The 22558-nt window shown below is 49.0% G+C and overlaps 1 protein-coding gene across 1 annotated transcript in view; it reads left to right on the top strand.

Moving 5' to 3' along the window:
* The first annotated feature begins 4983 nt into the window (after window positions 1–4983).
* The window catches only part of LOC140211527 (tripartite motif-containing protein 46-like), a 68671-nt gene continuing 51096 nt past the window's right edge, over window positions 4984–22558 (top strand). Inside the window, 1 exon segment of the mRNA XM_072281319.1 lies at window positions 4984–5040. Coding sequence (XP_072137420.1) covers window positions 4996–5040 — 45 coding nt within the window. The 5' untranslated portion in view covers window positions 4984–4995.

Genomic DNA, 22558 nt, shown 5'->3' with positions numbered 1-22558 from the left:
CGTGATACATGTTGGTACCAACGACATTGGCAAGAAGAGGGATGAGGTCCTGAAGTGTGAGTTTCGGGAACCAGGCAGAAGGCTGAAGAACAGGACCTCAGGGGTGGCGTTCTCAGGATTGCTGCCAGTGCTACGTGACAGAGATGGTAAGAATTGGAGGAGATGGCAGTTGAATGTGTGGCTGAGGAGTTGGTGCAGGGAGCAGGGTTTTAGATTTTTAGATCATTGGGATCTCTTCTGGGGAAGGTGGGACCTGTACAGATTGGATGGGTTGCACCTGAACTCGAGGGGGAGCAATATCCTTGCAGGTAGGTTTGCTAGCATGGTTTGGGAGGGTTTAAACTAATTTGCGAGGGGGATGGGACCCAGAGCAATAGAGCAGTGAAAGAAGTGTGTGGAGTAAAGCCAGTCTAACATACAGAGAGGCTTTGAGGAAAGAGAAGCAGAGTAAACGGTGTAAAGACAGTAAGGTAGAAGGGCTGAAATGTGTGTACCTCAATGCAAGAAGCATCAGGAACAAAGGTGATGAACTGAGAGCTTGGATACATATATGGAATTATGATGTAGTGGCCATTACAGAGACTTGGCTGGCACCAGGGCAGGAATGGATTCTCAATATTCCTGGATTTCAGTGCTTTAAATGGGATAGAGAGGGCGGAAAAAGGGGAGGAGGGGTGGCATTACTGGTCAGGGATACTATTACAGCTACAGAAAGGGTGGGTAATGTAGCAGGATCCTCTTTTGAGTCAATATGGGCAGAAGTCAGGAACAGGAAGGGAGCAGTTACTCTACTGGGGGTATTCTATAGGCCCCCTGGTAGCAGCAGAGATACAGAGGAGCAGATTGGGAGGCAGATTTTGGAAAAGTGCAAAAATAACAGGGTTATTATCATGGGTGACTTTAACTTCCCTAATATTGATTGGCACCTGATTAGTTCCAAGGGTTTAGATGGGGCAGAGTTTGTTAAAGTGTGTCCAGGATGGATTCCTGTTGCAGTACGTGGACAGGCCGACCAGGGGGAATGCCATACTAGATCTAGTACTAGGTAATGAACCGGGTCAGGTCACAGATCTCTCAGTGGGTGAGCATCTGGGGGACAGTGACCACCGCTCCCTGGCCTTTATAATTATCATTGAAAAGGATAGAATCAAAGAGGACAGGAAAATTTTTAATTGGGGAAAGGCAAATTATGAGGCTATAAGGCTAGAACTTGCAGGTGTGAGTTGGGATGATGTTTTTGCAGGGAAATGTACTATGGACATGTGGTCGATGTTTAGAGATCTCTTGCGGGATGTAAGGGATAAATTTGTCCCGGTGAGGAAGATGAAGAATGGTAGGGTGAAGGAACCATGGGTGACAAGTGAGGTGGAAAATCTAGTCGGGAGGAAGAAGGCAGCATACATGAGGTTTAGGAAGCAAGGATCAGATGGGTCTATTGAGGAATATAGGGAAGCAAGAAAGGAGCTCAAGAAGGGGCTGAGAAGAGCAAGAAGGGGGCATGAGAAGGCCTTGGTGAGTAGGGTAAAGGAAAACCCCAAGGCATTCTTCAATTATGTGAAGAAAAAAAGGATGACAGGAGTGAAGGTAGGACCGATTAGAGATAAAGGTGGGAAGATGTGCCTGGAGGCTGTGGAAGTGAGTGAGGTCCTCAATGAATACTTCTCTTCGGTATTCACCAATGAGAGGGAACTTGATGATGGTGAGGACAATATGAGTGAGGTTGATGTTCTGGAGTATGCTGATATTAAGGGAGAGGAGGTGTTGGAGTTGTTAAAATACATTAGGACAGATAAGTCCCTGGGGCCTGACGGAATATTCCCCAGGCTGCTCCATGAGGCGAGAGAAGAGATTGCTGAGCCTCTGGCTGGGATCTTTATGTCCTCGTTGTCCACGGGAATGGTACCGGAGGATTGGAGGGAGGCGAATGTTGTTCCCTTGTTCAAAAAAGGTAGTAGGGATAGTCCAGGTAATTATAGACCAGTGAGCCTTACGTCTGTGGTGGGAAAGCTGTTGGAAAAGATTCTTAGAGATAGGATCTATAGGCATTTAGAGAATCATGGTCTGATCAGGGACAGTCAGCATGGCTTTGTGAAGGGCAGATCATGTCTAACAAGCCTGATAGAGTTCTTTGAGGAGGTGACCAGGCATATAGATGAGGGTAGTGCAGTGGATGTGATCTATATGGATTTTAGTAAGGCATTTGATAAGGTTCCACACTGTAGGCTTATTCAGAAAGTTAGAAGGCATGGGATCCAGGGAAGTTTGGCCAGGTGGATTCAGAATTGGCTTGCCTGCAGAAGGCAGAAGGTGGTGGTGGAGGGAGTACATTCAGATTGGAGGGATGTGACTAGTGGTGTCCCACAAGGATAGGTTCTGGGACCTCTACTTTTCGTGATTTTTATTAACGACCGGGATGTTGGGGTAGAAGGGTGGGTTGGCAAGTTTGCAGACGACACAAAGGTTGGTGGTGTTGTAGATAGTGTAGAGGATTGTCAAAGATTGCAGAGAGACATTGATAGGATGCAGAAGTAGGCTGAGAAGTGGCAGATGGAGTTCAACCTGGAGAAGTGTGAGGTGGTACACTTTGGAAGGACAAACTCCAAGGCAGAGTACAAAGTAAATGGCAGGATACTTGGTACTGTGGAGGAGCAGAGGGATCTCGGGGTACATGTCCACAGATCCCCGAAAGTTGCCTCACAGGTGGATAGGGTAGTTAAGAAAGCTTATGGGGTGTTAGCTTTCATAAATCGAGGGATAGAGTTTAAGAGTCGCGATGTAATGATGCAGCTCTATAAAACTCTGGTTAGGCCACACTTGGAGTACTGTGTCCAGTTCTGGTCACCTCACTATAGGAAGGATGTGGAAGCATTGGAAAGCGTACAGAGGAGATTTACCAGGATGCTGCCTGGTTTAGAAAGTATGGATTATGATCAGAGATTAAGGGCTTTACTCTTTGGAGAGAAGGAGGATGAGAGGAGACATGATAGAGGTGTACAAGATAATAAGAGGAATAGATAGAGTGGATAGCCAGTGCCTCTTCCCCAGGGCACCACTGCTCAATACAAGAGGACATGGCTTTAAGGTAAGGGATTGGGAATTTCAAGGGGGATATTAGAGGAAGGTTTTTTTACTCAGAGTGTGGTTGGTGCGTGGAATGCACTGCCTGAGTCAGTGGTGGAGGCAGATACACTAGTGAAGTTTAAGAGACTACTAGACAGATATATGGAGGAATCTAAGGTGGGGGCTTATATGGGAGGCAGGGTTTGAGGGTCGGCACAACATTGTGGGCCAAAGGGCCTGTACTGTGCTGTACTATTCTATGTTCTATGTTCTATGTTCTATGTTCTATAAGTGCCAGGAGGGAGATCAGTGGGGAGGGATGGCGGGGACGAATGGACAAGGGAGTCGCTTAGGGAGCGATCCCTGTGGAAAGCAGAGAGAGGGGGGGAGGGAAAGATGTGCTTAGTGGTGGGATCCCGTTGGAGGTGGCGGAAGTTACGGAGAATAATATGTTGGACCCGGAGGCTGGTGGGGTGGTAGGTGAGGACCAGGGGAACCCTATTCCTAGTGGGGTGGCGGGAGGATGGAGTGAGAGCAGATGTACTTGAAATGGGGGAGATGCGTTTGAGAGCAGAGTTGATAGTGGAGGAAGGGAAGCCCCTTTCTTTAAAAAAGGAAGACATCTCCCTCGTCCTAGAATGAAAAGTCTCATCCTGAGAGCAGATGCGGCGGAGACAGAGGAATTGCGAGAAGGGGATGGCGTTTTCTCAAGAGACAGGGTGAGAAGAGGAATAGTCTAGATAGCTGTGAGAGTCAGTAGGCTTATAGTAGACATCAGTGGATAAGCTGTCTCCAGACACAGAGACAGAAAGATCTAGAAAGGGGAGGGAGGTGTCGGAAATGGACCAGGTAAACTTGAGGGCAGGGTGAAAGTTGGAGGCAAAGTTAATAAAATCAACGAGTTCTGCATGCGTGCAGGAAGCAGCGCCAATGCAGTCGTCGATGTAGCGAAGGAAAAGTGGGGGACAGATACCAGAATAGGCACGGAACATAGATTGTTCCACAAACCCAACAAAAAGGCAGGCGTAGCTAGGACCCATACGGGTGCCCATAACTACACCTTTAGTTTGGAGGAAGTGGGAGGAGCCAAAGGAGAAATTATTAAGAGTAAGGACTAATTCCGCTAGATGGAGCAGAGTGGTGGTAGAGGGGAATTGATTAGGTCTGGAATCCAAAAAGAAGCGGAGAGCTTTGAGACCTTCCTGATGGGGGATGGAAGTATAGAGGGACTGGACATCCATGGTGAAAATAAAGCGGTGGGGTCCAGGGAACTTAAAATCATCGAAAAGTATAAGAGCGTGAGAAGTGTCACGAACATAAGTAGGAAGGGATTGAACAAGGGGGGATAAAACCGTGTCGAGGTATGCAGAAATGAGTTCGGTGGGGCAGGAGCAAGCTGAGACAATAGGTCTGCCAGGACAGGCAGGTTTGTGGATCTTGGGTAGGAGGTAGAAACGGGAAGTGCGAGGTGTGGGAACTATAAGGTTGGTAGCAGTGGATGGTAGATCCCCTGAGCGGATAAAGTCGGTGATGGTGTGGGAGACAATGGCCTGGTGCTCCTTATTGGGGTCACGATCGAGGGGTAAATAAGAGGAGGTATCCACGAGTTGTCGCTGTGCCTCGGCAAGGTAGAGGTCAGTACGCCAGACTACAACAGCACCCCCCTTATCGGCGGGTTTAATAATGTTAGGATTAGTGCGGAGGGAGTGGAGAGCAGAGCGTTCCGAAGAAGTGAGGTTGGAATGGGGACAAGGTGCGGTGAAGTCGAGACGGTTGATGTCCCGTCGGCAGTTAGCGATAAAGAGATCCAGAGCAGGGTGTCCATGAAGAAGAGGAGGGATGAAGTCGGGAGAAAGGATCATCGGTGGGGGTGGAAGAGTCCTTGTCGAAGAAGTAGGCTCGGAGACGGAGACGGCGGAAGAAGAGTTCCGCATCATGGCAACACGGAACTCGCTGAGGTGTGGCCGAAGGGGGACAAAGGTGAGTCCCTTACTGAGGACAGAGCATTCTGCCTCCGACAGTTGAAAGTCGGATGGGGATGGTAAAGACCCGGCACGGATGAGAGCTGGGATCAGAGGGGGGAGGGGGGAGGCTGGGGGTGTCAATGGAGAGGGGAGGGTTGGGGTGAGAGGAAGATGGAGCCTCTGAGGGCCCAGGAGCTGACGATGGGATCTGAAGGAGACAGGATTGCAGAGTATTGGTGGGGCAAGGGCAGACGGGAGTCACAATAGCAGCACATAAAGACCCGGCCTGGAGTTCAAGGCTGGAATCTTGAGAGCTCGGATCAGAGGGGTGAGGGGTGAGGCTGGGGGTGTCAGTGGAGAGGGGAGGGTTGGGGTGAGAGGAAGATGGAGCCTGGGAGACCGCTTTGCTCAACACCTACGCTCTGTCCGCCAGAGAAAGCAGGATCTCCCAGTGGCCACACATTTTAATTCCACATCCCATTCCCATTCTGACATGTCTATCCACGGCCTCCTCTGCTGTAAAGATGAAGCCACACTCAGGTTGGAGGAACAACACCTTATATTCCGTCTGGGTAGCCTCCAACCTGATGGCATGAACATCGACTTCTCTAACTTCCGTTAATGCCCCACCTCCCCCTCGTACCCCATCTGTTACTTATTTTTTATGCACACATTCTTTCTCTCACTCTCCTTTTTCTCCCTCTGTCCCTCTGAATATACCCCTTGCCCATCCTCCGGGTCCCCCCCCCCCCCCCCCGTCTTTCTTCCCGGACCTCCTGTCCCATGATCCTCTCGTATCCCCTTTGCCAATCACCTGTCCAGCTCTTGGCTCCATCCCTCCCCCTCCTGTCTTCTCCTATCATTTTGGATCTCCCCCTCCCCCTCCAACTTTCAAATTTCTTACTAACTCTTCCTTCAGTTAGTCCTGATGAAGGGTCTGGGCCTGAAACGTCGACTGTACCTCTTCCTAGAGATGCTGCCTGGCCTGCTGCGTTCACCAGCAACTTTGATGCGTGTTGCTTGAATTTCCGGCATCTGCAGATTTCCTGTTGTTTGCCCTTCCCTTTTCACTTTCTTTATTAACTTTTAAAGTTAAGATTCATAAATATAATTTCTTGAATCATATGCAGTGTACCGTCTGTTATTTTGTGGTATTAATTTGTGGCAGGGTAGCAAATGACACAGCATCCACACAAACCAGGGTTTGGGGTGGGATCAAGTGCCCAATCTCATGAGTTTAGCGGGACTGGAGCATGTCTTCCCTAGACTTGCGCAGCCAAGGAAACTGGGGCTTTCATATTAATTTTGTAATTTATAGTAAGGCAAAATAACAAATTGCACATTATCTAAAGTGAGTGACAATAAATCTCATTCAGATGCTGCTCATCTCTCCAGCTTCCTACAGCTATCTGTTTTTTTTTGCTTGTCAGCCGTGAGCAGAATTGGAGCCAGACTTGAAGGAGGTCAGACTGCAGTGACATCACAGGCACATAACATCAGCATTCACAAGAAAAACACAGATTAGATACAAATTATATATAAGTTTTACAAGAAAGAACACAATTAGAACAACTTGGTAGTTTAGCAATTAGCGCAACATTATTTCAGCTTCGGTGTCGGAGTTCAGAGTTCAGAGTTCAATTCTGGCATCCTCTGTAAGGAGTTTGTACGTTCTCCCTGTGACTGCGGGGGTTTCCTCTCAGTGCTTCAGTCTTCTCCAACAGTCTACGAACCATAAACTGGTCATCGTAAATTACCCCATGGTTAGGCGAGGGTTAAATGGGTGGGTGGCTGGGTGGTGTAGTTCATTGGGTGGGAAGGGCCAGATCTGCACTGTATCTCTAAATAAACAGATAGATAGGCAAAGTCAATGTTACTGTAAAATGATCACCATAGTCACACTGTTTCTGTACTGAGGTGGTGATTAACGGAACAGTTGAAGGGAAGTAGCTGTTCCTGAACCTGGTGGTGTGGGACTTGAGGTGTCTGTACCTCCTGCCCGATGAGAGCTGTCAGAAGATGGTCTGGCCCGGATGGTGGACGTTGTTTCCTCGAGGCAGCCCCTCCTGTACTACCGCGGGCGGGGAGGGCGCTGCCTGTGATGCGGAATTTCTTTAGCCAGAGTGTGGTGAGTCTGTGGGATCATTGCCGCAGTCATCTGCAGAGGACAGGTCACTGGGTATACTTAAAGTGGAGGTTAGTAGGTTCTTGATCAGTCAGGACGTCAAAGGTACAGGGAGAAGGCTGGAGAATGGGATTGAGAGGAATAATAAGTTAGCCACAGTGGAATGCTGGAGCAGACTTGATAGACTGATTGGCCTAATTCTTCTTCTGTAAGCCCTTCCATTGTTGTGGATATTGCGTCCCAGCTGTCTACGTGATACACATGCCAGGGCAGCATGATACGGAGGGTGAGCAGTCTCCTCCCTCCATACAACGGATGAGACCAATGTTGGCACCAGTGGCATCGAGGAGTTGCCAGTCTGCCTTCATCCCAATGTGGGAACCCCAGCTCTGAACTTTTCCTGAGTCCCTATGGGCGGGTATAGCCGCAAGGCAGTGGAGGTTTGAGATCAGTTTTCTTTCTCCTGGATGAGATGCCAACCACAGCTGACAAGCCACATCTGTCCAAAGCGCCAACACGAGGAATTCTGCGGATGCTGGAAATTCAAGCAACACACATCAAAGTTGCTGGTGAACGCAGCAGGCCAGGCAGCATCTCTAGGAAGTACAGTCGACGTTTCAGGCCGAGACCCTTCGTCACTCTTCCTTCAGTTAGTCCTGATGAAGGGTCTCGGCCTGAAACGTCACCTGTACCTCTTCCTAGAGATGCTGCCTGGCCTGCTGCGTTCACCAGCAACTTTGATGTGTCTGCCCAAAGCGACTGGTTTTAAGGAGCCAGTGACCCATCTTTGCCCCTCCTGATATCAACAGAAACGGTTCCGCCTGGTTCAGTAGCTAAGCCACACGAAGGCCAGGAGCTGGACTTGGCTTGTCAGAGGCTGGTTGAGACGTACGCCATTTGGAGCACTCAATAGGTAATGGGAGCTCATCCCCACTACCTCCCCAGCTTCGACAACCTTTTCTTCAATGTCTAATGACTTTGCACGCCCAGACTGCCTCTCACCCCATTGCATCTTGCGATCCACCCAGCCCGTCTCTCGCACCCCCACCCCCCGCATCTTGCTGCAGCTCCGGGCGGGCCAGCGCGCAGGCTCGGCGACGGGGGATCCCGCCCCGCCTGCGCCTGCGCCGGACTTGCAGCTACCCACACCGAGCGCTCGTTCCCCAGCCGCAGCCTCCTCGCCGTGAGCGCGCACAGGTAGCCAATGTAGCGAGCATCTCAGTAGGGAGAGAGCATCGCACGTATCATTTTAGCATGGCAGAGCCGGCCTCCGGCGAAATATACCATTTAAACTCAATCATGGACACCCTATCCCAAATAAGTGTAAGTATCAGTATTTGCAGATTCTCTAACCCAGAAAGTAAAATATTGGGACAGTCCTTCCTGATTTATGTGCATTGCAACGTTTTGGCGATTAAAATAGGCACGTTAGAAGTTTAAATGCGACACAAGGCCATCTATTGCAGGTAAATATTGTTTTACTGGTACAGAGAGAGAGAGGGAGAGATTGCAGCGTGTTTTTGGCGACTGGTTTGCATTGCAATACAGCGTTCTGGTTGCAATTTTTTACAAGGAAGATGATGTATTTAAGACAAAATGGGGATTGAGAGAGGGTGAACACGAGTGTGCAAAGGGGGGGTGAAGAATGGCAATTAACGCACACACACACACTTGTAAGTGTTAATTTGGGGAATCTTGCAAAACGATTTCCTCATCGTCTCGTCTGGTCGCAGTTTCTATAGAAACTACAGATCCCTCTCTCTCTCTCTTCCCCTCCCTCGCTCTCTCTCTCTCCCTCCTGTTTTTTTTTAACAGTGCTTTTCAAGCCCTCCCCTTCCTTATTTTGACACCGGTAAGACTGCAGAGGCCACCGTGCGAGGGGAGTGTGAGTGTGTGCATGAGAGAGGGGGAAGCAGCGAATCGCTACAATCGGCAGAAAATTTACACCACCCACCACCCCCCCAGTTTATTTGAAAAAAAATCTCAGTTCCCCCCCCCCTTCTGCTTTATGAAACATTTGCAATTCGGAGACAATGACATCAAAGAAGATTTTGAGAGTGAGTATATGACGGGAAGGAGGGACATTGCGGAGAATTTAAACCTGCTGCCTTCAAGTAAATTAGCAATAATTGCAAGGTCGCGGGCGCATTTTTAATTTTTGCATTTCGCATCGTGCATAATTAATTCGCCTGCTCACCCGGGATATTATTTTTCTTCTCTCTTGCCCCCCTCCCCTGTGAGAGTGCTCGCACGGAACGAGCTCTGCGGGTCGCTCGTCCTGGACAGATACATCTCTGCTATTAGTCTTTTGTTACTCGGCCCAGCGGATGTGATGGGAGGGAGGGCGGGCGGGCGGGGGGATCGGCGGTACTGCGGTGGTCTGAAATCTGCCTCGGAGGGTAGGGTGGTGTCAGAACGGGGCGACCCCCTCCCCAACCACTCCACCGCACCGGCCCTGCCTGTTGTGCTCGGGGTTTAGACCTCGTTCTGGGGCACCCAGACAGGTGAGAGCCATGTTTTACCACCGCGCTGATGATCTTTCGGCCCTCTCTGCTCCTCCTACCCCAAACGCCCCACTCTCCTGTTCTGTCTTTCATGACCTCACAAGGACCTTCGCAGCTAATGGAATTTCATTGTTTAGTGAAGGGTTTTAACGCGGGGAATCTCGACGGCAACTCCGTGCACAGCAGGATCCCAGAAACAGCAGCCTGCTAATGAGTAGGTTCCCTGTAATATTGACCGAGAAACCACAGGGAGACCCCTCCTCGTCTTTCCAATGGAGGCTTTGGGACGGAGGGGTAGTTTTCCCTTCTGGTATAGGCTGTGGTGAGGGGGGAAATCTTTTATTTTTAAGAGCAGATGGGGCCTAAGATGGCTTTCCCCTTGGCGCTCCACCCCGGGGACTGTCCTGGGACTTGCTCCAATGTGGTGGTTGTGGGACTTGAACCCATGGCCCTCAGGTGAGAGAATGTGGGGCCCAGCTTGGGAAGGGTAGAGGCTGCCTCTTGAGACCTCCAAATCCTGGAGCTCATCCTGTTGCCAAAGTATGAGGCATAGAACACAGATAGAGGCCCTTCGGCCCAACCAGCCTGTACTAACCACTGCGCCCATCCCAGTTTTCTGAGTTTGGCCCGTATTCTTCCAAGCCCCACCCCCGTGCTTCTGTACCTGCCTCAACCACTCCCTCTGGCAGCTTGTTCCATACACTCACCACCCTCTGGATGGTAAAAGTTGCCCCTCGGGTCCCTTTTAAATCCCCCCCCAATCTAAAACATGTGCCACCTAGTATTGATCTCCCCAACCTGGGGAAAAGACTAAACACAGGAAATTCTGTAGATGCTGGAAATCCAGAGCAACACACATACAAAAATGCAGGAGGTCAGGAGGCATCTGTGGAGGAGACGTTTTAACCTGAAACATTGACTGTTCATTCCTCTCCATAGATGCTGCCTCACCTGCTGAGTTCCTCTGGCATATTGTGTGTGTTGCTGGGAAAAAGACTACTCTCTACCTTATCTATGCCTCTCGTAACTTTAAGCATTTGAGCTATGAGAATTTTGGCTTATTGTCTTACCGTTAACCAGAACCCCGCCTCCCCAACCAATTTCTTCCTCACACACCCTCCCCAGTTGCAAGGCTCTCCATCTCCCTAATAGGTTGGAGAAACTATTTCAATACTCAGCTTTAATGTCCTGATCCCCAACAGCAGGACTAGCATTATCACCCGAGGCATCACCATCCCAAGGTCTCCATCTCCTTCCCATCCAGGCCCACTGAAGCCAACAGTTGCACCCCACCCTGTCAGTTGAGAAACCTCCTACCCCTCAACCCCAAAGTTCTTTATCCAATTCTCCAAACTCCCAGTGTCTTCACTAGCCAAGAAATCTCTAGATGGGCACCTGAATCACTAAGGCACAAAGGTGCTGGTAAATGGGACATGGGTGGATGGGACAGCAGCAGCACGATGGGCCGCAGGGCCTGCTTCTGCAGCACACGAGTCTACAGAGAGTATTGTCAATCATAAGGGCAGGGCCAGCAGCGTCTGCAGTGAGAGAAGGTGTTAATGTTCCATGAGTAGGAGAGGCTGGAGACCATTCGGCCCCTCATTCTACTCTTCCATTCAGTAAGAGCAGCAGCGCTTTCCTGAGCTGATTTCCATGTCTCCCTGTTTCCTTAGATATTGATAGATGTCTGTCTTCTGTCGCTTGGCATCTTGCTGTGTTATGTTTTGAGATTTTTTTGTTTTTCTGTTTTGGGATTTTTGGGGATTTTTAAACTGTAAATTGTTCTATCTTAATGTAAGCTTGCCCTGGCTTTGGAATGTGTGATGGGACAGTGTAGAGGGAGCTTCACTCTCTGTCTGACCCCGGGGGTGTGTGATGGGACAGTGTAGAGGGAGCTTCACTCTGTGTCTGACCCTGGGAGTGTGTGATGGGATGGTGTAGAGGGAGTTTCACTCTGTGTCTGACCCTGGGAGTGTGTGATGGGACAGTGTAGAGGGAGCTTCACTCTCTGTCTGACCCCGGGAATGTGTGATGGGACGGTGTAGAGGGAGCTTCACTCTCTGTCTGACCCTGGGAGTGAGTGATGGGGCGGTGTAGAGGGAGCTTCACTCTCTGTCTGACCCTGGGAGTGAGTGATGGGACAGTGTAGAGGGAGCTTCACTCTGTGTCTGACCCCGGGAGTGTGTGATGGGACGGTGTGGAGGGAGTTTCACTCTGTGTCTGACCCTGGGAGATGGTATGGTGGGACAGTGTAGAACAGGGTTTCTCAGCTTGAGGTCCATGGACCTGTTGGTTAGTTGTAGGAGTCCATGGCATGAAAAATGTTGGGAACCCTGGAGCAAAAGAGCCTCACTCTCAGTTTAAACCTGGCCGTGATCTGGGTGTGAAGCCCCACACCAACATCCTGAGGTTTGGTGGGATGCCAGTGTTTGGATCTGAAACCCTGTTTGGAGGTTTACACTGTGTCATGGTTGATGCCTAGTTGTGAAACAAATCCTCTACTGATGGCGCTCATCGGTGACTGGAGGGATTCAGCTGCGGAAACCTCTGAGATGATCTCATTAGGAATGCAGCGGAGTCACTGGAGTTAGAAACAGACCCTTCAGCCCATCGACTCTCTGCCAGCCATCAAGCAACAATTAACTGTAATCCTTTGTTAATCCCATTCAGTTTTGCTCATGTCACCATCCACTCCTTTGTGAGTGCGGACACACGTCATTGGGATGTGGGAGAAAATGGGGTACCAGGGGGAAACTGTGTCGATGTCTTGTAGTCATAGTCATACTTTATTGATCCGGGGGAAATTGGTTTTCGTTACAGTTGCACCATAAATAATAAATAGTAATAGAACCATAAATAATTAAATAGTAATATGTAAATTGTGCCAGGAAATTATGAAATAAATCCAGGACCAGCCTATTGGCTCAGGGTGCCTGACCCTCCAGGGGAGGAGTTGTAAAGTTTGATGGCCACAGGCAGGAATGACTTCCTATGACGCTCTGTGTTGCATCTCAGTGGAATGAGTCTCTGGCTGAATGTACTCCTGTGCCCACCCAGTCCATTATGTAGTGGATGGGAGACATTGTCCAAGATGCAACTTGGACAGCATCCTCTTTTCAGACACCACCATCAGAGAGTCCAGTTCCATCCCCACAACATCACTGGCCTTACGAATGAGTTTGTTGATTCTGTTGGTGTCTGCTACCCTCAGCCTGCTGCCCCAGCACACAACAGCAAACATGATCGCACTGGCCACCACAGACTCGTAGAACATCCTGTGGGTGTCTCCCCTGTGGGTTGACCAGCTGCCCGTTGGGTTAATTGGTAATTAATTTATTATTGTCATTATGTACCGGGATATAGCGAAAAGCTTTTGTTTGCGTGTCATTCTACACATCAGTACACTGTGGCAGTACAAAGGGAAAGAGAATTCAGTGTAGAGTGTCACAGTCACAGAGGAAGTTCAGCACAAGGGCCACAATGAGGGAGATTGGGGGATCAGGAACTCATCTTTATCGTCTGTTCAAGAGTCCAATAACAGCGGGGTAGAAGCTGTCCTTCAGCCTGGGGTTATGTACTTTTAGGCTTCTGTGTCTTCTGCCTAATGGGGGGGGGAGAGAAGAGAATGTCTGGGATGGGAGGGGTTCTTGATTATATTGGCTGCTTTCCTGAAGCATGTCTAGAAAGAGTCAGTGGAGGGGAGGCCGGTGGGTTGTGGGGGGGGGGAGGAGGAGGAGGGATAGATTTAAGGGGCAAATCCTTCAGGGTGATTGAGAGGCAATGGACAAGTGGGGGGAAAATGACCTGCCGGTAAGTTAGTGGAGGGAAAACTAGCTGTGTCCACAACTCTCTGCTGTATTTTTGCGATCTCAGGCAGGGCATTTGCCAATCCGAGCCTGATGCATCCAGATAGGATGTTTCTTGTGGTGCGTCGGTAAAAGTTGGTGAGGGTCGTCGTGGACAGGCCAGTGCTATTCCTTTAAGAGATTTTCCCTGCGCTGTTGCTGTGCCAGCTTGTGTGACAGCAGTTACTGACAGTCAAGGTCCATTTGAGAACAGATGGCACCCAGCCTCACGCTGCCCTCCGCTCGTTCCCTGGCCGAGTGTCGTGACTGTCCGCTGCCTTGGGTGTTTTTGTGCGGATGAGTTTGACTTCTGTGTGGATCCTATGATTGCTGCTGTCATCACTACTCCCATTGGCCTGCACCCGGACCATATCCCTCCATACCCCTACCATCCAAACTTCTCCTAGAAGTGTTGCAGTCGACCCCGCGTCCACCACTTCGGCTGGCAGCTCGTTCCACTCTCACCACCCTCTGAGTGAAGAAGTTCCCTCTCAGATTTCCCTTAAATATTTCACCCTTCACCCATGACCTCTAGTTGTAGTCTCACCCAAACTCAGTGCTTGCATACACCTTATCAATCCCCCTCACAGTTTTGTATATGTACCTCTATCAAATCTCCTGTCACTCTCGTAAGCTCCAGGGATAAAGTTGGAACCTATTCGACCTTTCCCTGTGACTCGGGTCCTGGCAACATTCTTGTACATTCTCTCTGCACTCTTTCAATCCTGTAGGCAGGTGACCAGAACTGTACACGATACTCCAAATTAGGCCTCACCAGCTACAACATAACATCCCAACTCCTGTACTCAGTACTTTGATTTATTAAGGCCAATATGGCAAAAGCTCTCTTTATGACCCTATCTACCTGGGATGCCATTAGACGGGCTGAAGGGCTCGTTTCTGTACCGTAGCACTCTGACTTGCTGTCATGGGGAGAAGGGGTGAGCCACTCGGAAGTCGGCTGAGATTTAGAGTGCTGCAGGCTATTCAGCCCTTCGGGTTTTGTGCTGCGTCTTCGAGACTAACCTCCTGGGCCAGCTTGTGCTGGTTTCATGATTCTGTCTGATCCAAAATGAGAGCGTGGGTTTTGATTGAGAGGGAGGAGGGTTAAGGAGAGGGTGGTCTGAGTGGGTAGGATTTTTTTTAATGGCTGATACCTGGACGCAGAAAGATTGTTAAACTGGTTTGTACAGATGGCATGCAAAACGTTTCACCACGTTGAGATGGAGCAAGGGAAATCAATAACCAGAAAGCACAATAGAGTGTCACAGTTACAGAGAAAGTGCAGCACAAGGCGGACAATAAGGTGCAGGGGCCACGACGAGGTGGATTTCGAGGCCAGGAATCCCCGTTAGTGGATGAGGGAGCCATTTAGTGGTCTATAACAGCAGTGCATGCTTCCAGGCTTTTATATCTGTGCCTGATGGGAGGGGGGAGGGAGAAGGGAGAATGGCCTCGTGTGACAAGGAACGATGGTGTAATCAGATGCGATCATTGTATTTAAGAGGCAAGAGACAGGTACTTAGTTGGCCGGTGGCGTAGTGTCATCTGCACCGGGCTTCACAAGTGGTCTCGGGTTCGAATCTGGCCGGCTGCTTGCATGTTCTCCATCCGTGCTGAGCTGAGCCTGGAGCTGGCAACTCGGCCTCGGTTTTAGAAAAAAACAGACAAAAAAATGTTTGCACCTGATGCGCCTCAAGATTCAAGATTCAAAGATTCAAAAAACTTTATTGTCATTCTAACCGTACATCAGCTCTGCGGGGCAGAATGAGACAGCGTTTCCCAGCAGCAGCGCAATCATAACATAACAAACGTACACTAAATAATAAACATAACAATAAGTAGTAAAACACAACAGCCACATGTCAGTTAAAATCAGTTATAAGTGTCCAGTGCAAGTTAAAAGTGTCCAGAGCAGAGTCAGGTAGAGCAGCTATTTAGCAGTCTGACTGCCTGTGGGAGGAAGCTGTTAGTAGCCTTGTGGTTTTAGTTTTGATGCTCCTGTAACGTTCGCCTGATGGCAGGAGAACAAACAGTTCATAGAGAGGGTGTGAGGGGTCTTTAATGATGTACCGTGTCTTCTGGAGGCATCGACTCTGAAAGAGGTCCTGGACAGAAGGTAGGGAGACCCCAGTAACCTTCTCTGCTCCCCTAACCACCCTCTGCAAGGCGGAAAGGAACAATAAGAAGACAGGTACTTCGACAAGGAATGGAAGGATACAGTTATGATGCTGCCAGTGAGATTTATCATAGTCATACCGTGCACAGTTGTGGCTTGGTGGTTAGTGCAGCGCTATTTCTGGGCCAGTGACTTGGGTTCAGTCTTCGGTAAGGTGGCAGTGTGCTCGGATGCAGCAGCTCCTACAGGGCCAACCGAAGGTATTATTGTCTCTTCTTAAACATGTTCTTTTTACGATCGCAAGAGCCTGCTGGACATTAAGAACTGAAAGTACTGCAGGGCTACCCCACCAGCGAGTTTGTGGTGGAGCCGGACTTGGTGCGGGTCGTGCTGCTGCCTGCCTCGGAGAGTCTGAGTCAGTGCACGGAGGAGGCGTGCAGTCTAACGGCAAGTGATCATCTTGGTCACTTTTCTTGTGATCGCAAGACCCCGTTGGTCGTTGTCAGTGTGGAATGCTGCAAGTCCGATTCACTGATTTATTGGCGGACGGCGTGGTGGGGACTCGGCTTCAAGCCGCAGTGTTGCCTGTTTGCAGCCGCCCAGGAGGGGAAGCGTTGAAGTCACTGGAGCTCCGGAGGCGGTGTACAGTTTGGAGTTGGTGCTGCTCTCCAGTCTTTGCTCAGCAGAAGAATTTTGTATCTGCCCCTCCCCCTCCAACTTTCAAATCTCTTACTCACTCTTCCTTCAGTTAGTCCTGACGAAGGGTCTCGGCCTGAAACGTCGACTGTACCTCTTCCTAGAGATGCTGCCTGGCCTGCTGCGTTCACCAGCAACTTTGATGTGTGTTGCTGAGAAGAAAAGGTGTGTTGCATTCGACTGCAGACTGCTGCAACGTTCATGAACTTGGGGACTGGCACTATATTTTTTGCGTGATTATATTTTGTGGGCACGTGGCCAAGTGGTTAAGGCATTGGACTAGCGACCTGAAGGTCGTGAGTTCGAGCCCCAGCCAAGGCAGCATGTGTTGTGTCCTTGAGCAAGGCACTTAACCACACACTGCTCTGTGACGACACTGGTGCCAAGCTGTATGGGTCCTAATGCCCTTCCCTTGGACAACACCGGTGTCGTGGAGAGGGGAGACTTGCAGCATGGGCAACTGCTGGTCTTCCATACAACCTTGCCCAGGCCTGCGCCCTGGAGAGTGAAGACTTTCCAGGCGCAGATCCATGGTCTCGCAAGACTAACGGATTATATTTTACTGCTGTCTTGTGTGTACTGTGTGTGTCTTGTGCTGTGTACGACTGTTGGTACTGTGTTTTGCACCCTGGCCCTGGAGTAATGCTGTTTCATTTGGCTGTACTCACCTCGAGCTGAATGACAACTAAACGTGAACTTGAATTCCTGCCACTGCCTCGTTTATACGTTCTCCTTGTGACCATGTGGGTGTCCCCCTGCTAATCCAGTTTCCTCCCACGTTCCACAGGGGTACTAGTTAGTAGGTTAATTACTTACGTGGGTGTAATTGGGCAGGGGGGAGCAGTTTTGAGCTTGTTGGAGCGGAAGGACCTGTTACCATCCTATATCCCTAAATAAGAAAACACAGAAGCCAACCAAGATTCCCATCCGAGCCAGCCTCATTAGCTTGTATTTGGAATAGCTGCAATAGGATCTCTTAGATAGATAGACATACTTTATTGATCCTGAGGGAAACTGGGTTTCGTTACAGTTGCACCAACCAAGAATAGAGTATAACTATAGCAATATAAACCATAAATAATTAAATAATAATACGCAAATTATGCCAGATGGGAGTAAGTCCAGGACCAGCCTATTGGCTCAGGGTGTCTGACCCTCCACGGGAGGAGTTGTAAAGTTTGATGGCCACAGGCAGGAATGACTTCCTATGACGCTCTGTGTTGCATCTCGGTGGAATGAGTCTCTCATTCTCATAGGTACATAGTGCTTAGAAAAACAGAGGGCTATGCGGTGGGGAAGTTCTAGGCAGCCTCTGCAGTAGGTTACATGGTCAGCACAATATTGTGGGCCGAAGGGCCTGTAATGTGCTGTAGATTTTCTGTGCTCTATGTACAAGGCAGTGGAGGTTTGAGATCAGAGTTTTCCTTCTCCTGGATGAGCTGCCAATCACGGCTGATGAGCCCTATCTATCCAAAGCGACTGGTTTTAAGGCACCAGTGGGCCGCCTTTTCCCTTTTGCCCGTCAGTAGAATTGGTCCCACCGGGCTAAGCCACACGTGAAGGGCAGGGGCTGCAGTTGGCAGAGGCTATTTGAGACATGTGCTATTGGGAGGATTTAATAAATAGTGGGAGCTTGTCCTCATTACCACTCCGACTACTACAACCTGGAGGAGTTGTCCTCCTCTATCTTCATGCCGAATGCCGCATGCCTCTGCCCGCTCTGCTGAGGGGAAGATTCTCTCTGTAGCAGCCCTCCTTTCACTGGTTGTCATTGTCAGAGTCACACAACACAGAATCGGGTCCTTTATGCCGTCCCCGGGATACAGGGTGCTGGTGAGGCCACCCGCACAGTTTCCGATTCGGATTTAATTATCCATGTACATCAAAACATCGTTTGCGTTAACAACCGACACATCCAGTGATGTGCTGGGGGCTGTCCGCAAATGTTGCTGCACATTCCAGTGCCAACGCAGCAGAATAACACAGAGCGCGGTAAAACAGGTCACAGTCAACAACCGTGAGACGAGCTCCGTTCCTCCCTCTGTCCCAAGACAGGTTTTCCACTCTACCTCCATACACATGGCAGCAATAAACCAATTTACCCCCTCACCCCCACATACAGTCCGTGCCTCTCTGCACACGCAGGCCTGAGGCTGGCCCTCGACCTCCACAGACCCGCTGAGTTCCTCCAGCAGTTTATTTTGCGTTAGGTTGATCGGCGGCTGTGCGCTGCTTCCCGATTGCTGTGGATGAGGAGTAGAATCTGGGGGAGTTAATAGGAGCAGGGGGTTGGTGTAAACGGGTGGTTCGTAGTTGGATGGGCCGATGATGTTGTAGCAAAATCAACGTGAAGTTTATTGTTGTGTGCACAAATACATCATCACAGAAGGAAGGCTTTACTGTGGCACCGCAGGTACAGAGCATCAAATAAACTGCTTTCACAAGAAATGCATAAATGAAAGAAGTTGTACAATTTTTCACCATCACTTTATTGCCAGTGTTTGAAACACACCAGAAGTGATCGTGGTTCAGAGCCGAGCACAAAACACAGGACAGTACCATAACAGACTACACAATAGCAACCAACAATTTACAAGAGCAAGCAGCCGTGAGCAATCAACAATTAGCAGGATTGCACAAACGTCAATAATCAAATTAAATAAATGTGAACATGGGAACGGAACGGGGGGCAGGAAGGACCATTTACCAGGCGTTGGGCAGGGGCAGTCAGGGTCTTACACCTGAGTGAGTTTTGTTGAGAAGCTACAGCTTTGCAGATGATGTGCAGTCCCAGTGTTGATGGACTTGTAGCGTCTCCCTGATGGCAGTTTGGTGACTAGGTGACAGCTTGGGCTGGTGGAGTCAGCAGTCATTATTTTTCAGCTTTTTTCTTCACTCTGGCGATGAACAGGTCTTTTAATGTCGGTAACTGACAGCCAATGATCCCTGCTGAGTGGACTCACTGCATCCTGAACTTGGAGAGGGAGGAGGCAGCGGGAAACCAAACGGTGACAGAGGTGGCCACAACACTCTCAATGATGGCTGAGCAAAAATCCATCAGGATACCTCCTGAGATAGTATGTTTCCTAAGCTGCTGTGGGAGGAACAAGCTCTGCTGGGCGTAACGTGTTTCTCCCACTTCAATGTACTGGTGATGGTAGTCCCCAGGAATCTGAATGACTCGACCACTCACACAACCTGACCATTAATTTCCAAAGGGTGGGGAGGGGTAGGAGGCTGTTGGCAGAAATCAATCATTTCCACTGCCTTGATCATACCAAGCTCCGCTGTCACGAATACACCACACTACATGATGGTCGACCTCTCTTTGATAGCAGGCCACATCATTATTAGAGATGACACCAGCTACCAGGGCCGGACTTTAGTCAGGGCTAGGCTGGGCTGCGGCCCAGGGGCCAGAGCTGCAGAGGGGCCCAAAATAGGTAGCTATCATCATGGTGGACAAAAAAAATCCGAGAGTGGAGCACAGAAAAAAGAAAGAAACAAGAGAAAGAGGACCGTGAGAAAGAAGCATTAAAAAAGACATTGAAATTGAGAGAATTTTTCAAACCTGTTCTCGATGATGCATCAGTACCATCGCTCTTGTCACAGTCTGAGACCGCTGGACAAACGGAGACTTGTTCAACAGCTAGCGCCAGCACCAGCGTTAGCACAGGACCACCGTCCTGTAACTGTCAGTCCATCTTCGAAACTGGCTTTAGCGACTGGAAAATGCTGCTGAGGGCATAGGAGAGCATGAAAATAGCGAACACCACAGGAAAACGATACTGACCTACGTTACACTAGCGTCTGACAGCGGAAGAATAGATACAGAACTGCAAAGACAGTTCGAGTCAGAGTGTGTCTACTGGCCCGACGTATTGAGAAGAGTGGTGGCGGTTGCGAGGTTTTTGGTCGAGAGGGGTCTGGCTATCCGAGGCTCCAGTGACATGTCTGGCAGGCCTGATAACGGCAACTACAGGGGCATTCTAGTGGTAATAAGTGAGTTTGACCTGTTTTTGAAGGCGCACATTCAGAAATTTGGAAATGCAGGATCAGACACCCCTACATATATTTCACCTAAAACATGCGGGGAGTTTATTGAGCTCATGAACGATCGTGTTGTCAGAGATCATCAATGAAGTAAAAATGGCCAAATACCCTTAGAACCATAGAGCATTACAGCACAGAAACAGGCCTTTTGGCCTTTCTTGGCTGTGCCGAACTATTTTCTGCCTAGTCCCACTGACCTGCACACGGACCATATCCCTCCATACACCTCCCATCCATGTATCTGTCCAAGTTTTTCTTAAATGTTAAAAGTGAGCCCACATTTACCACTTCATCTGGCAGCTCGTTCCACACTCCCACCACTCTCTGTGTGAAGAAGCCCCCCCCATTGTTCCCTTTAAACTTTCCCCCCTTTACCCTTAACCTATGTCCCCTGTTTTTTTTCTCCCCTTGCCTCAGTGGAAAAAGCCTGCTTGCATTCACTTTATCTATACCCATCATGATCTTATATACCTCTATCAAATCTCCCCTCATTCTTCTACGCTCCAGTCCTAACCTATTCAACCTTTCTCTGTAACTGAGTTTCTCAAGTCCCGGCAACATCCTTGTAAACCTTCACTGCACTCTTTCAACCTTATTTATATCCTTCCTGTAATTTGGTGACCAAAACTGAACACAATACTCCAAATTCGGCCTCACCAATGCCTTATACAACCTCATCATAACATTCCAACTCTTATACTCAATACTTTGATTTACTAAAAGCTCTCTTTACTACCCTATCTACCTGTGGCACCACTTTTAGGGAATTTTGTATCTGTATTCCCAGATCCCTCTGTTCTACTGCACATCCTCAGTGCCTTACCATTAACCCTGTATGTTCTACGTTGGTTTGTCCTTCCAACGTGCAATACCTCACACTTGTCAGTATTAAACCCCATCTGCCATTTTTCAGCCCATTTTTCCAGCTGGTCCAAGTCCCTCTGCAGGCTCTGAAAACCTTCCTCACTGTCTACTACACCTCCAATCTTTGTATCATCAGCAAATTTGCTGATCCAACTTACCACATTATCAACCAGATCATTGCTATAGATGACAAATAACAATGGACCCAGCACTGATCCCTGTGGCACACCACTAATCACAAGCCTCCACTCAGAGAAGCAATCCTCCACTACCATTCTCTGGCTTCTTCCATTGAGCCAATGTCTAATCCAATTTACTGCCTCTCCAAGTACACCTAGCAACTGAATCTTCCTAACTAACCTCCCATGTGGGACCTTTTCAAAAGCCTTACTGAAGTCCATGTAGACAACATCCACTGCCTTCGATTTCTATTAGCTTCGATTCAAGCACAGATGTTGCACGTAGATCAGCTCACATTCATTCTATGTTATGTGTCAACTGATGGAAATATTCAGGAGCGATTCTTACGATTTCTACCCATTGAGAGCCGTACAGGGGAGGCTTTATGTGAGTCTGTGCTCAGTGTTTTAGGAGAGATGAATATTGACTTAAGTAACTGCAGGGGGCAGTGCTGTGACAATGCTGCAAATATATCCGGTGCATACAAAGGCTTACAATCCCATATCAAGGAAGTCAGCACACATATTGAATCTCGTTGGAATCAACAGTTGTGTTGAAACAGCTGATTTTTTTCAGCTTCGTGCAGAATGTGTTCAACTTCTGCTCCAAGTCAACTTCTAGGTGGAAGTTGGTGACTGCAGGACTTCAGCCTAATGTGAACAAGCACATTGAAACTCTGAAGTCTCTCTCTAGATGGGCTGCACATGCAGAAGCCACCCAGGCATTGTGCGGAAATTATGCCAATATTCAAGATTCGTTAAGGAGCATTGCAGAGAATGTGGCAACTAGAAATGAAGCAAGGTCACTATACAAAAAACTGGACAAGCTTGAGATAGCTTTTCTGAGCAAATTGTGGTATTGCATTCTTCAGCGCTTTGAAAGTGCAAGTGTTGCATTGCAAGCTGTAAATCTAGACCTGTGTGATGCTGTGGATTTGGTGAGATCACTACGGGGATACACAGCAAGCTTGCATGATCAATTTGATACTTTTGAGACCCAAGCTAAAGCTATGTCTCCAACAGTCTCAGAAGTGTACAAAGAAGACACCCAACGACAAAGAAAACGTAAAGCCTTTCTGGGTGAATCCACAACACCTGATGTTGGCTTGTCAGCCAGAGAAAAATTCTCAGCTACTCTGAAAATACTCA

Source organism: Mobula birostris, chromosome 2 (assembly GCF_030028105.1).
Source record: "Mobula birostris isolate sMobBir1 chromosome 2, sMobBir1.hap1, whole genome shotgun sequence".
NCBI lineage: Eukaryota > Metazoa > Chordata > Chondrichthyes > Myliobatiformes > Myliobatidae > Mobula > Mobula birostris.
The sequence above is the reverse complement of the archived record's forward strand: the minus strand, read 5'-3'. Positions and strand labels throughout refer to the sequence as shown.